The sequence below is a fragment of the Colias croceus genome, chromosome 21 (assembly GCF_905220415.1).
Source record: "Colias croceus chromosome 21, ilColCroc2.1".
Lineage (NCBI taxonomy): Eukaryota > Metazoa > Arthropoda > Insecta > Lepidoptera > Pieridae > Colias > Colias croceus.
Genome location: NC_059557.1, coordinates 3,350,201 through 3,366,152, shown reverse-complemented (window position 1 = coordinate 3,366,152; position 15,952 = coordinate 3,350,201). Strand labels below are relative to the sequence as shown.

Genomic DNA, 15,952 nt, shown 5'->3' with positions numbered 1-15,952 from the left:
TCTGTTTGCTTTTACTGGGGCTTTAATATTTCATACATGCTTTTAAAATATCGTTACGTTGTTCATTATTTTTTTTATTGTCACTGAAATTATTGTATTATCGATATATTATTAATATATTTAACAGTCAAGGTGTCACAATTATATTTATATATTTATCAAAATTATAATATATTTTTAACGTTGAAATCATAATCAAGACAAGTTAAAAAAAAAGGTTATAAGGAAATTTACAAAAATTCACAAACTAATCATTAAATTTGATTCAATGAAAAGGAACATTGTAAAAATCATCCCTTAAAACTAACATTGCCGTACCATCAATAGAATTATATTTATAAGGTTGAATAAAAAAGCTTTATTTTAATATTGTTAAAATTTATAGTAACGGATAACTTCGGGTGGAAGGAAGATTCTTCAGGTAGCGAGGCGGACGCACCACACTATCCCTTGGATCTAAGACTTGCGGAAGCAAGGTATAATAAAGATTCTCTTTGCATGATTTGAGGATAATTTGTAATTAATTGAGAGATAACTCGTTAGTAAAGTAGGTATTGGGTTGTATTTCGTGTGTATAATATGTTTGTTTGGATGGCATACGCTAACAAAAAGATATTTTTTGTCTAGTGATTTTGGTGGGTTATAGCTTCGAAGGTGTTAGCTTAATTTTAATGTTACTGATAACATAATTTTTGTTATTAAATTGTATTGATAAAATCGTAAAAGCTGTTTTGCTTATGGGATGGGATTCGATCAAAAGGAAAATACAAAATAGACATAACCTTTAATTATAGTTTTATGACAGGTGTGAATGCATAAACATATATGACTATTTTGAAACACATATAAAGCACCCTATCATTCCTAATCTCTATTGCAAACCATTGACATACATTCATCATTCTTTATTATACTAAATAAATGTTTTCTCAAACTATTACATTCTTCTTTTAATAATCGCAGGCTACAATTAGAAGAGCGTCTAGCGCAAGAAGCGCGAGAGAGACGCATGGATGAAAGAAGAGAAGACAGAAAAGAAGATAGGAGAATAGCGGAAGAGTGTAAGAGAGGGTCTTACAGTGACGTCAGGAAGAGTCCCACGGAGGACCGGAGGAAGGAGCCCGTACACTTTATATTGGGAGGAGATAAGTTAGTAGAACTTACGTACTGTGGACTGTGGATTTGCTACTAACGAACTAATGCACTAACCTTTTATTTGTAGCAGAATTCGAACTATAAAAATTGTGATAAAAAGAGAAGGAGGCCTGATTCTAAAATTTTATTGGTATTATCTAATAAATAGTTCAATAATTTGTATTTTATTTGTTATTACATTTGTTGATGTAACATAAAAAATGATTCCTTCTATTCATTGTATTTTAGGGCCTGTGTGAGAGATGTAAAATAATTGTAATTTACTTGTGACTAACAAATCTTGTTTTAGATATTAAGGTGCGTCTCTATTTATCGAATTAAGTCCAAATTTATTGAACAACACATTACTTACTAAGAAAATCATCGATTGATTATTTAAGTTATTCAAGTGTTAACAAGTCAGTATTAGATTATTTATTTTTTGTTCAGAATATTTTTAAATAAAGACGATGCACATACATAAAACTTGCAATAGAACTATATAATTATTTTCACACCGCAACACACCACACACGTAATCTCTATGTATAAAAATAAATCCCTATTACCCTCGGTCATGACATCACGCTTGAGCAACTGGACCTATTAAGGAATTTGTGCCAAAATTTATAAAACTTAACGAGTAATTTTATTAAACTTAACGTTTTCGACGGTTTGTGTGAAGATAGGCAAACGTCTGTCGATGCAGCTAGTAAGTAATATGTATTTATATTTTATAATTTCAGCGTGAACTGGACGGGCGAGGACCTGACGCGTGCGTCGCACTCGCAGTCGCAGCCGCAACTGCGCGCTGCGGCCCGCACCGCCCCCCTCCCCCCGCCGCGCCGGCCCCTCTCCGCCATCGCGCGCTCCCGCAGCACGGACATCGTCCCCCACGCCCCCAACCCCGCTAACCCCGCCAACCCCGACGACCCCCGCGCGCCCCGCCCCTTCACGCGACAGAAACCCGTGCCTGAACAAACGGAACACTCCAACACGCCGGAGGAGGAGTCTACGGACTCGTCGCTGATGGAGGACGAAGGTGTCGCCAAGCCGAGGAAGCGTCGCATCAACCTGCCGTTCGGCAAGAAGGCGAAGACGCCCGCGTGACGCAGCCCCGCGTGGACCCGGCTCTTTCCTCCCGGTAGGTAGGCGGCGGTTGTGCGCCCGCATCGGTAGTCGCTCTTCCAAGTCTTCCGCGGTGATGATTAATAAAATGTCGTTGTAAATTTGAGTGTTTCGCCTTAATTTTTTTTAGACTACCGATCCGGGCCCATAGTTTCGACTGAGTGCGCCCGAACCCGCTTTATCCGCGAGACTGTCGAATTGTATAATATCGTTCATTGTATGATGTGTCTCGTCGACGCAGATGTGTAGCGCGTTTTTAGATAATTGATATTATTTTAGTGTACTTATTGTGGAATCGATCGCTCCCGTTGATTTTTCGCGCCGTATCGCCCCTAGACTTAAAATGGCGTGATTTTTCTTTGTAGAAGCGCGTCAATCCACGTTTTAAATGAAATCAATATATTTTTCCTACTTAGAGTTTAATTTTAATGATCTTTCTTGTTTATGAAAACTTTTGTAAATTTTGATCCATTTTGTGTGTAATCGTTTTAAGTTGGAATGTTTGTTTCGAGTTCCATGTTTATTTATTTATTATAATAGAAAATATTTCTGAAAAATTCTAAATTATTTTGAGTATTGCCAAGTTTTAAAATGTTTGGTTTTTCTTTTTTAATCTCGTTTTTCTTCTTCCCGGTTTTAAATATGTTGACGGTAAAATTTTTGTTGACTTATCATAATTAATTTTGACAATAACTTATTATTGACTTTTTAAACATTTTTGCAAAATTTAGAAATTTTTGCAATGCATTGAGGTAGTCATTATTTTTTTATATAAATATACTTGAGGAGGTATATTATTTTTATTACATTAAAATTTGATGCAATGGCAATACTTATTTATTTAACGATCCTTATTCCTTATTTATTAAATATTATGAGTATAAGTGGAAGAAGACTACTAGATAATGAAATGTAATCATGTTTATCTTGTGAGAACCATTCCTTACGCCTGAAAAAATTAATAACATTTATAATAGATTTGTGCCCTTTTATTTTTGTCTTAAATATTTAGTTATTAATAATGACTTAACTTGCCTTTGAGTGTTTTTGAAAGGAAAGGTTCTTAAAAGACGGATATGGGTCAGTGTGATGTATTGATGGTTGTGTGTAGGGTTGCCAGCCTTGAGTTTTCCCCACATTTGTGTAGTACGACCGATGTATTAAACGAATTATTATGATCTACTGTGTGTAAGTTGATTTAATAAGTTTTTAAACGTTGATTTCGATGTATTTCACCGGCAACCCTACTTTCAAAGAAAATGTAGAAAATTTCACACCTTTACACAATTTACCCAAAAACTATCAATTCACGGTATTGCAATAATTTAAATATAATAAAATATTCAGTGCAATATTTATTTCGACCATCGCGTATATTCTCAATAAAAGGTCGTGAAATTTAGTCTAATTTTTAATAACAGTTCAATATCGCATCATTCCCTTGTTTTTGTAGTATGATAGCGATATCGCCCGGTAGCTGAGTAGATTAATTTTAAGAAATTTGGTGCTAAACAAACATTAGTAGACTGAAAACCGCGAATGGCTCAAGTCGCTCTTATATTGTTGATGTTCCTGACGCCGTGACGCCAACTGATAGTATTTTGATGATTTTTGTATTGGAAGTAAATATAATGCTTGTGTCAATTGAAATACTTGGTAAAAGGCCACATTGTGAAGTCCTGTACTTAATTTTGTATGTTTTACTCAATAGTACAATCAAAAGCCATACATAAACGTTGTTTTCAGTTTCTGTTTCTTTATTGGAACTCCGCCATCGAGCAATGTCACAAAGTGCGGAATTACCAGCGTAGCAATAATTTATATACAAATGAAATTAATCAATGAAATTGTTAATTTATAGACTCAGATCTGATGTAATAAAAAGACAAATCGTGATAAGTTGTTACTTCTTTTAAAGAGTTAATAAATTGGTACTAAAATGAAGTTTGTTTTTCTTTTTTACCTATACCTTTACCCAATTTCATGAATGAATCCATGCAAATAGCTAGCTTACTTGAGATGATAAAATTATACAAATAACTGACAATATATTCCATAGCATTATTTTGAAATAGTTTTTTTTTTTTTTTTTAATATAATAAAATCCGCACATTAATAGTACAAATTATGTTAATGGGTTTGGATTAATAGTAGGGGAGCAAGACTAGATTTCGGTATTTACTCGAGCGCGACAGATATAAGTGCTGATTTACACAGAGTCAGTAGTCAAGTCAGTCTGACTGACCGCGACTGACTTTAACTGTTTACATAGACTTCAAGCCTCTGTACTGACTTCAAATCTGTTTACACAGGGTTTTTTTTCGGGTCAGCACTGATTTGTCTCGAATTTGTAGTCAGTTACTGACCCTGTGTAAATCAGCACTAAGAGACCATTCGAGTTCCACCTATGATGATTACCTCCAGACAGAATGAGCAGTTAATATTTGCGGGTGCGCTCAGGGGATACGCTAGAAAATTTGAAAAATCCAATATTCCTTCCTCTTGTATAGTAACTGCCCCATATCTTAATTTGACACGCTCGATGTACCTATCCATTCTAATTGCAATAATATCATATTTTTCGAAAATCTTTCAGGAAGTTTTATTTATTTTCAAGAATAAAGGAATGTTTCCATTCGGTAAAATTTTCTATCTCCAGTAAAAGTACTTATACTTTTGCAGTACCCGTACAGAATTTCTAGCTAGCTTTCTTAAAGTTGGCGGTTTAACCTAACTAATATAGGTGTTCACTCATAAACACTACAATATGATGCCTCAAATGCATACGCAACTTACTGGCGTGTTGTATGACTTTCTTTTCGCCAGAAATGAAACCTAGGTATTAAGTAAAGAGGATTGTATGAGAAAGCAACAACAAAAACAATCAGGTCTATGTGGGTCTATAAACCGTAAGCGAGCCGAGATAATGAGTTTGCTATTGCGTTTTTCGCAGGCGTTGATATTAAAATAAATATTGACTGGAAATAGGATCATAATTGTCTTTTATATTTATGTAGATAAAATAAAGTGTATTGGATGATTATTATTACTTTACTTATTGAATGATTTTACTCTGTGGTTATACTGTTAAGTAATTAAAACCGAATCGAGATAAAAATTAAAAATATAAAAGATTGCTAGTGCTTTTAGGCATTACTTTAAAATATGATTGGAAATAGGTTTATTGATAAAATGGGAATAAGGGTGCATCTTATCGGTCAACAAGTAATCAGTCTGCAATATTGGGACGTTGCAGTCTGATCACCTGTTATCAAAACGAGAACAACAACACATAATATTTTTGTCGTTGCTCACCGCGGAGATCGAAACTGAAACGGCCCTCATACTTGTTAAATTTTATGTGTACATAATATTAATAGCAGTAATTAATTTGATCTAATTAACAAAGCTAATTATTTTTTACTTATCTAGCTTTCCTTCCAGCGACTGTTTTTCTTGTGGGAATGAAATATTTTTAATGAGATTTTTATTTTTGGAAAATATCTCTATAAATTCAATGCCAAAAAGTAATAGCAATATATTAAACCTTATATTTAGGCTCTCTACAAATTACATACCATTTCTGGCGAAAAGAAAAGAAAAATTGTGCCAGCAATGTATGGCCAAAGTTGCATTGACATTCAAGGTCTCGCTCTCGCGGCACTGGACTCAAGTCTATTGTAATCATAGAGGATCTATGTGCCCTTACGCACTAGCGGTTAACCGCGGGGGCGGCTAACCGCACTTTCGCATTTTAATATGCAACCGCTTTTATGATTAGTGCGTACAATCATAGGCGGTTGCATATTTAAAATGGGAAAGCGGCTAACCGCGCGGTTAGCCGCCCCCGCGGTTAACCGCTAGTGCGTAAGGGCACTATCACTCAGTAAAAAAATCAAATTGATGGTTGAAATAAAACACAAAAGTTGTTAAAATTTAATTTATTTAAAAATGTTGTGTACAAATACCCTAATAGCTGACCGGTGTATGCAGTACATATGCAACTTGCACACACGTACTAGGCCTTGACTCGTCTCAAAAGCTAACCGCTTCTGTTAAGACGAGCGTACAATTATTGATCACAATACAACTAGTACAGTCTTAAAGACAGTTAAAGTATCGAACAGCTGTTTACAACAAAATACAGCCGATTTTAACTATATCACATAATAAAAGATGGTCTCGCTTGTTGTTGTGAGCATATAAAAATAACTAAGGGCAAAGCATGTAGATTTACCGTTTACGGAATCTGCGTTTTACACGCGTCTATATATATAAAGAGTAATATTATATAGATTCGCATAAAACAATATTTCACCAAACATGTGCAGTATTTAAAAAAAAATGTTGACGTATCCATGCCTAGAAGCACCTCTCAATTTTTAATCGAACAGACATTCAATGAAAGGCGGATATTTATAAACTAGTATATACAGTAGGTACGGATAGGAATGTCTACAAAGACTTATAATGATGGCTATATTTAGGGACTACACAACATTAGGCAGTGGTTCGACCGAATATCACACCAACCAGAATACTGCAAATATAAACAATTTTAAAAATAACGTATCAATTTATTTAACTAGTTCGCCTTAAACGTAAGTTATATAACGGTTTTAGTTATTACATAGAATGTGTAATGACAACTCAAATGCAAGCCGTGCTTTTCTCCTATCATATGAAGGTAATACGTACATAATTTTTATGCATAATTCAATTTTATCCTGACAATAAAACAGTGTCAGATCTAAGGATAATATTTACATCGTTAGACACGTTATCGAAACGGCACTTATTAGGTGCGCAATTAATTTGAAACCCTTTACAAATTACAAGTGTTATTTCCACATTAATTTAAAAAATAACACAGGATCACATCAGTGACCAAGGCTAAATGTGATACGAAATTTCTTTGGATGCGGGGCTTGTTATAACAGGGTGAGGTTTCGCCTGGCGGGGGGTTCGGGGTGCGAAGCCCCGGTAGGGAGAAGGGCAGGGCCGGGAGCCCGGCTACTGCTGCTTGCAGCCGGCAACGTCCGCGTTCGGGTCCGCTTCCCCATCCTCATCCTCGTCGTCCTCCTCATCCTCCTCCTCCTCCTAGTTACCAAGCGGAAATGCACGACTTTTATAATCATGTCGTTGAGATTGTAGTGCAAGTGGTCTCAAGTAACCATAGAATATTCGAATTGCTCCTACTGGTACATCAGTAAATAAAATGCAGAGACAAAGATAGACAGGACCACGCGAATTGGTATTCGTATCGGTAATCGGAATTCTTAACAAGCTTTGTCTCTGTACATTTTATCTACTCATGCTCTGGTATGCCAGTGTATGAAAATTGATATGACTATTAAATTTTGTATTGTATGAAATCAGTTCATATGAATGAGGCCAAACAGAATTTTAAGTCAATTTTAATGCAGCTTAACAGTTAACATCAGACGAGTGCTGTTCATATTATATTGTGGAACATAGAGTAAAAAAAACATCATCATGTAAAAAACAAACAAAATTGCTGCTTTTAAATAAAAAAAGAAACCATAAAAAATTGATTATTCTACAACCATATGTTTGCCGTTTAACTATAGCATGCAAAATAAGGATCAAAATAAATAAAACACACTTTAAAAAGCTTATAATTTTAATGTCATCAGTACGACATCATGCTAGAACATAAAAGCCATAACCGATACAACTAGCTGCTGAAATATTCGTAGTAGAATATATATTTTTACGCTAACATCTTCGTTACATAAATAAAAACATAACTATTCTAAATACATCTCCAAGAGACAGATCACAGACGAACGTTACAGATGTAAAATGCTTTTGGCACAGAGATTCGTTAACATCGACATATTCGAAACTCGAACTTGGAATGACGGAAACTTTAAATTTCATCGCACAACATAAATAGCCTTAGAGAATAATAATAATAACACAAGAAATTTCAGAGTACAGAAGCGATACGTAAATTCGTAAACAAAATACACTCCATTACAATAATCATTCATGTATAATAATATTAATAATAAATAAAAACGAGAATTGTATAACTAACTAGAAATGCAATATAGGTATCGTAACAGACTAACTAGTGACATGCATATAAGGCACCGCACCGGACGTGTAAACCTATCTAAAACATATTTATCTGTAGGCTGATAAACCACGCATAGACGAGTCGCTCGGTACCACACGAGCGAACTTTACACGATCCGTCGAACATTGCGAGAGTGTGCTCGGAGCGCTCCGAACACGTGAGTAAATAAATGGTACAGAGACAAAGCATCTAACAACGTGCAAAATTCGTACCTATTTTAGTAAAAGTTCTTAGAAATTTACCATTTTATTGCTTTCGACGATTGAAATCAATAAACGACCAGCTTTAAGAATAAAAAGCATCGTCTTTCCATATTATATAAAAAATTTTGCAAAAACAACCGTGACGTCGTCACCTGGCTCCAACCGTCAGAGCCTGAACACTGGTTACTTTCAAATTTCGCGATACGCGACGACATCTATGCACGCGCACACGTGTCACGAGCTCATAGCGGTACCGATTCGCGCACTAGTATGAAGCTTTGTCTCCGCAACTCGTTTTTGGTACAATTTAGTGATCGATATGAAGTACACGAGAGCGAGGGGGGGGGAGGGCTATATAAAGTTCTGGCGGCAGTCGTCGTCGGAGCCGTCCTCCGCGTCGGAGACCTCCTCCTCGCCGGAGCTCTCGTCCGAGTCCGTTTCCTCCTGAAAGCAAACACACCGCTGTTGGTCCGCGGCCCGGCGCTGCAACCCTCGCTCGGTTATGCTATGCCGTGCGTTCGATACGGTCACCGACGCTAATGTAGTCGTAGCTTTACTAATAAGCTTTCGCTAATACGATACTGTTTAAAAAAAGCGACAGTGGAACGATAGGGTACATTTTTAAAATATAGCGTATCTGAGGACGATAAAAATACATATCGACATGCAAATCTAAAAAAATAATAAAATAAACGTAAATATCGAATCGTTACCGCATAGCATAACCGATATACGGCAGGCCTATAGCTCCATCTGATGGGGAAAGCCTAGCTAAACTGAAATCATCTACCGTGCAAGCTAAATCGAAGCCAACAGATGGCTGTAGAAGTGTCGCTTGACACACAATTACTATGGTAAATAAAAGCAGCATTTTTGTGTTGTGTTTATTTATTATGTTATGTGTATATTTGCTTTGAATAATTAATTTGTGTAAATTGAATTATGTTAATTGAAAATGAGAAAAATTATTCATAAAGAATGTTCATATTTAATTTTCAAATCTATTTATATATGTATTATAAAATTGTAGAAAAGTCAAAAATGCAGACTAAAACTACTTTAAAAAAAATACTTGGGTTGTATTCTTCAATACATACCGAAACCAAATATGTATTTTTAGAATTTTTGTCTGTATGTCTGTATGCATGTCTGGGCTAAACTACATGCTTAAACTCTTGTGCTTGACGGTCCCCAAGTATCAATGTGTCTGCCTATGTGTAAGAAAAGAAAGAAAAGTGTGTCGTGTTTATGGGGTTGAGTGTTTATTAAGGTATGTGTGTGTGTGTGTGTCTGTGTGCACGCACGAACCTCCTCCTCGAAGTCCTCGTCGTCCTCGAGCCCCTCGCCGGTGTAGAGCAGCACGGCGCGCGACACCACGCGCTCGCGGATGTAGTGGCCCATTTGGAAGTCGAGCGCCAGCAGCGTCTGCAATTGTGACATTATTATTTATTATTAATAGAATAAATATGTTTTTATTTTTTATTTTGAACACAAAAATCAAACTGCACTTCATAAGTCTAAAAAAGGACAATATGCTAGGCACTGTTTCAAGATCATTTTTCATGTACCATACTTTCAATTAAATTACGTCAACCATTTTTTTAAATTATATAACTGCAAGAGATAGGCTGAAAAAACTGAAAAGTGACTTTGTGTGACATTTTATTTTGAAATCCTTTTTTTGTAATGCATGAGATATGAAGTTAAAGAAATTCTTCCTGTACCATATTTTCATGAGTGTAAGTAAGGGGCAGATGCATTATGCACAAATTGTATGTTTCACTGATCGTTATTAGGGACGATTATCTGTGTCCTGCCAGACCAAGAGATTTTTTTTCTTTGTCTCCACTGGGAATCGAATCGAACCCGTCGGTTCTACGCTCATGCATTAATCACTGTACCAAGGAAGCAGTCTAATTTTATTTTTTGGATTTATATGCGACGAGGCAATCTGTTTTTAAAACAATTGGCCCCTATATTGTTTGAGAAACTTCTCAGAAGAAAATGTTTAGATCATTTAATTGTGTAACTATCAATTACCTGTGTATTCGCATCGACCGTGGAGTCGGGATCCTCCGACTTGGTAGCAAAGAAATTGAAAAACGAGTCGGTGGGCACAGTCTTCTTGACCGTGCGCACCGAGCCGCGCGACTTGTGCTTCTGTTTCTTCTTTATCGTCTTGATCGTTACGTTCTTGCCCGCTTTCCAGTCTATTTCACAACCCTAAACAATTTTTTTAATCAAATTAAATAATAATAATCTATACATATAATAAATCTGTAGAAGGGTCAATTCTGTACATTGAAAATATTGAAAAAATAAATACCAGGGGGTGTTACTGGATCGATACCAAACCCAAATATGTGATTAAAAAAATTTTTGTCTGTCTGTCTGTCTGTCTGTATGTGAAGGCATCACGTGAAAACTAGCGGTTCGATTTCGATGAAACTTGGTATAATTATACCTTATTATCCTGGGCGTAAAATAGGATACTTTTTATCCTGGAAAAATACGTAGAAAAAAATTAATCTTAAATTTTCAGTTTTATCCATAGACGTTGTTCCGTAGAACCGCGAACACACGTTGCGTATTATTATAGGCCTAGCCGTATTTGGGAATTGGGTCCAATAGATATTTATAAGATGTTATTGTCAGAGGTACTCAAAATGGAGAAATAAACCATCCACGCGAAGACCGACATCCGCGCGGACGGAGTCGCAGGCGGAAGCTAGTCTAAAATAAGTTTAAAATGCTAGAACCAACTAAGAGTACATTTTTTAGTGTACCAAATAATAAGGTAGTCATGAATTTATTATATTGTCCTTGATAAAATTACAAAATTTGAATTACAGCTGACCATTAAAGTGGGTCATAATATTTGAGTTCAAGAGTTTTCTTACGGTTTACATACAAAGCAAAGGGAAGCTAATAATATAAGCATCAAAATCTTGAATCCCTTGAATATTTGTTAAACATATTTCTTACCTTGCAAGCATAGATCTCGGGACCCTCGAACTTCAGGGGGTCGTCTTCGTCAGGGACCAATTTCAACGAGTACTGCTTTGTGAGGATTGTGTTTGTGAAGTATTCGTTGGGCGCGAAGTGGAACTCCAGCGTAAAACCCAATGTGTCGTCATGCATTTGCACTGTGCACAACATTTCAATAAGTAAATAAATACAATAAAAGAAACATTCCAACAAGTTGTTATGTCAGGTTTTCGATCCACAATTAGAGTGAAATTTATTTAGTATACCTATTAATTTTTAGTTTTACGTAATATTATAATGAAAAATAATAAGTTTGAAAAATAAAAATTTGCATATACAATATACATATTTGGATTTCATTTTACTCATTAATATTCCCTCTCCTTACCCTTAATATCTTGTAGACATCTAAGTATTGGTTCGTCATGCTCCTGCACCATGTCACCCAGCATGATCACATTCTTGAATATAGTAAGGTAGAAATCTGGGATGCCCTTAACATTAGCGTCCATGTCCTCAGCAGGTCTGAAAATTGGGGGCATATGTTAAATACTGTCAGTAGTAACATTGTTTATTTTATTGTAGTAAATATAGCCTCAGTTGGTGATGCATGTTAGTGATCTATCACGGCATTCAGATCTTGGTGTGTATAAGTCATCATGTCAAAAAATAATATGAAATTTTACATTCAATCTATTAGCTCAAATATTACAGCCTTAGAGCTAGTTAAACAGGGCATTATTTTGCTTTTTAAACTTTAAATAATTATCAACATACTCTTTAGCTTTGATCTCCGGTGTCTCCTTGTCAGTGAGCCCCGTACTCTGGACAGCTTCAGCGAGGTTCTCCTCCAAATCATCATGCCAGGGTATGTGACACTCTTCCTCGGTGGGCTCGTACGTGCCGTTCACAACTTGCGCGCGCTGCGAGTAACAACTTGTTATAGAAATGTGTGGTGATGGAATAACAGGGAATGGTAGATAATAAAAGCCTCAGTTGGTGATGCATGTTTGTGATCTATCATGGCATTCAGATCTTGGTGTGTAATAGTCATCATGTTAATAACAATATCAATTTATCAGTTCATTAAAAATTTAGTTCTATATAAATAGATGGAAGTAAAAATTACCTTTTCAAATAGTGGCTCGTACAATTTTGCGTATTTACATTCGAGCTCATGCACCTCAGCGTAGAACTTTGACTCTATCTCGATGAACTCCTTTTGAAGGACCCTCAACGCGTTGATACGTCTGCGCACTTTGGGCGAAAGTGCGACCATGTTTTTAAAAGCCATACTAAGACAAAAAAATAATTTATTTAGAGACTTTTACAGAAAAAAGAATATTACATTAAAAAAATTTACCAGCTACCTACCAAACAAAAGTTTGCAACTAATGATATTAATTTAGTTATGTTAAAATATAAAGGGTTTTAACCGTATTGATTATACCCTAAAAGATATAAGAAAAACAAATCATCATGAATAATTTATAAAATTCTTCTATTCAATATAAAAACTACATTAACTCTTTTCCTTAACTACAAACTAGGCCAATGTTTTAAATACAGCAGGCCTAATTATAACTGATGTTAACAGTTTTATGACTTTACTCTGGAAGTTTATTACTGTACCCACATCACATGACTAAGATTTTTAAATTCCATTCTACAATGTCCATTGCAGATTGATATAAATTAAACATTGAAAGACTGTGTTCTTTAATGGATTAACATTTTCACAAAATGTCTTTGTAATAACATTGTATATAGGTATATATGTTGTGATAAGTAGACAGATGTACAATGTCTGAAGGACACTTGAGTAATCTACTTTATAAAGAAAACTGGTAGGTACTTTGGTAGAAAATTTGTGATATGATGCATGACCAAAATACCTCCTTAAGAGATATAGGTAGCATTTAATTTTTTGGTGTTTCTGATCCAGCTAATTACTTCAATCAGTTGTTCTAATAATAGCATAGCTCGTTCATTAAAAGGTGGCCTCAATACCTTACTTTTTGCTTAGCCAATATTAACTCAAAATTAGATCATCGATGTAGCCATATTAGGAATAAATGAATAAAAAAGTTCCACCTAACAACTTTTTGTTAAAAAAACTCAGACCAACAAAAAATAATTTCAATACACTAGATAATACAAGAAATCATTGAACAGATTATAACAAGCAAATAACATGATGTAAATGGAGCATAAAATGAGTCACAAGTTCATTGAACTGTAATCAAAAGATCTTTGTTCCATAAAAACTGAAACACCTCATGTAAAAGAAGTTTTTAGGAAACACATTTAACATTCAAAATAACTATGTATTAGTACATGCGTGTACTTAACCTTACCAAAAACAGCTTATCAATGCCTCATGTTCCTACACTACACGTGCAACATTTGACACAATTTGGCGAGAAGTCATGAAAAAAAATTAAGCTGAATTTATTTATGTAAAGCTCCTATTTGGAAACAAATAACAAAAACAACATGTATTTCTTAAATTGAGTACCTACCTTGTGAACATGTTGGTTAAACTTTGAAAAGCCTTGTCGTCTCCTAAAATAGCGTCTTCTTGTCCCGATTCGTTTTCGGATGAAGACGTCCGACCACTTCGTGTTTTTTTACTTTGTTTCACGGAACCCATATTTTATCTAAAAAACACAAAAGAACTTAAGTAGTATGAAATAACTTCGCGCCACGTTTATTTCCAATTACCGGCTTCGAGTAAAATAACTGCTAAAAATTAAATTTAATCACAAATAGTCCTTGCTCTAAAACACATTTGAAAGCGGTACCTGAAAGGAGTCTGAAAACGGAAACAAATTACTTTTTTCACTCAAACTTAATGCGCAGTTACATTAAAAACCGCTTTGGTAGTCGACCACATGGTCTACCTGTCTCTCGATATTAATTGAGGATCAAGTAACACAGTTATTTAATATTTTATAATGCCTTTAGTATTCTTTTTATTAAATATTATAGTTTGATTGGGTAAGCCAATAATGATCTGACGGTTAAAATAAAATTAACTAAATTTTTAACTTACCTTTCTGCCGATCAGACTTGTATGAAAAGAAAGATGGCGGCGCAATGCCGAAACAAGTATGAATGCAATAATTGAAAAGGCATTTTATGGCAACACAATCGTTTCCGGTTATTATCTATGGATTCAAAAGCATAATCTTTAGCTAAGTTCGTACTTCTTAAATCTGTGTCTTAAATTATATTTTGTATTTTAGAAATCATGGTAGGCACAATTATCCATAAAATCTTAAAGAAAAATATAATCTTTATATTATTACAGGCACATGACTTTATTTGTAAAGCTACGTCTACATGTATGAAATATTTTTCAATAAATATACACTATTGACTATACAATTACTACTTTTTCGAAGTTCGGAGTACCGTAGTTTGTTTGAGAAATTAGAAACATACAACAAATATTATATTTGCAAACGATAAATTAATAATCATAAGGCAACAAATAAATAAAGGAAAATAAGAGCAGGAAAGACAGTTTTTTCGCTTTGAACGATCTCTACCACAACCGTGAATACATAATTAATATACCTAGTCTTGTCCCTATTAAAACTTGAACAAAATCTACACCAGATACCTACCTTAGTTCAAATAAAAAAAAGTCGGGTTGCACTCCGGGAGTGCCGGCAGAAGTGAAAACTTGATTATTAACGTTGCACGTTGAGCATGTTTGATATTTTGGAATGGTATCTGTTACGTACGTGTAACAGATAGGGTGTATTCAGAAAGAAAGCTTGAAACTTATAAGCGCTTATCGGCGCTTGTCAATGCTGGTTCGTTCTACACAAAGGAAGCAGGTTGAAGCAGACCAGGACAAATTTTATATGGCAGCGACCAGCGCTTGTTGAAGCTTGTCGGAACTTGTCGGCGCCGATCAGCGCTTATAGGCGCATGTTCATATATTTTCCTGCGCAGGTTACCAGCGCTGACAAGCGCCGATAAGCGCTTATAAGGGCTTATAAGTTTCAAGCTTTCTTTCTGAATACGCCCATACGTGTTCTGACGCGAGTTTAAGATTTTATACCCATTACAGAAAAAGTCACAAAAAAGTGCTCAACGCCGCTAAACAAGTTTTCACTTCAAAAAATCTAAACTGAAGTGACTGAAGTCTGAATCAAAGCATCGACCTTGGACCGTTGAGCCAAACATTTGATCGAGCCTGTGGTTCGACCCAACATTAATTAGGTACTCACAGCACAGCTTACTAACTTAATAATTGGAAATGTAAATGGTTTCTTTTGTCATTCTTACACCATTTTAAATTTAGTGTTCACATAGGGAATTTATGTCATAAATACATTACAGTATGTCATCAGTAGCAATAATATATAAATTTACGTGT

General features: G+C 35.1%; 2 protein-coding genes across 5 annotated transcripts in view; one reads left to right on the top strand and one right to left on the bottom strand.

Moving 5' to 3' along the window:
* The window catches only part of LOC123701402 (stromal interaction molecule homolog), a 33,916-nt gene extending 31,033 nt beyond the window's left edge, over positions 1-2,883 (top strand). For both annotated transcript variants that reach the window (XM_045648861.1, XM_045648860.1), the window contains exons 12-14: positions 386-476; positions 964-1,149; positions 1,881-2,883. In XM_045648861.1, coding sequence (XP_045504817.1) covers positions 386-476; positions 964-1,149; positions 1,881-2,244 — 641 coding nt within the window. In that variant the 3' untranslated portion in view covers positions 2,245-2,883. The remainder of the gene's footprint in view (positions 1-385; positions 477-963; positions 1,150-1,880) is intronic.
* A 3,305-nt stretch (positions 2,884-6,188) lies between these two features.
* On the bottom strand, positions 6,189-14,684 carry LOC123701414 (nucleosome assembly protein 1-like 1). Of its 3 annotated transcripts, none has more exons than XM_045648888.1 (9): positions 14,364-14,497; positions 14,082-14,219; positions 12,689-12,854; positions 12,337-12,482; positions 11,948-12,084; positions 11,557-11,717; positions 10,612-10,794; positions 9,880-9,996; positions 6,189-7,362 (listed from the first exon to the last, which is right to left on the bottom strand). In XM_045648888.1, the coding sequence occupies exons 2-9, from the start codon at positions 14,210-14,212 to the stop codon at positions 7,276-7,278; spliced, it is 1,128 nt and encodes a 375-aa protein (XP_045504844.1). In that variant the 5' UTR covers positions 14,213-14,219; positions 14,364-14,497; the 3' UTR covers positions 6,189-7,275. The 3 variants fall into 3 exon arrangements, with proteins under 3 accessions (XP_045504844.1, XP_045504843.1, XP_045504842.1); XM_045648887.1 differs by lacking the exons at positions 6,189-7,362; positions 14,364-14,497 and adding exons at positions 8,828-9,015; positions 14,615-14,684; XM_045648886.1 differs by lacking the exon at positions 6,189-7,362 and adding an exon at positions 8,828-9,015 and having other exon boundaries at positions 14,364-14,496.
* Positions 14,685-15,952: the final 1,268 nt, after the last annotated feature.

Coding starts and splice junctions, on each gene's coding strand:
- LOC123701414 (XM_045648887.1), bottom strand. CDS start 14,212: ATGGGTTCCGTGAAACAAAGTAAAAAAACACGAAGTGGTCGGACGTCT. Junction 10,795..11,556: donor CCGAGATCTATGCTTGCAAG/GTAAGAAATATG, acceptor AAAATTGTTTAG/GGTTGTGAAATAGACTGGAA. Junction 9,016..9,879: donor ACGAGGACTTCGAGGAGGAG/GTTCGTGCGTGC, acceptor GTTTGCTTTCAG/GAGGAAACGGACTCGGACGA.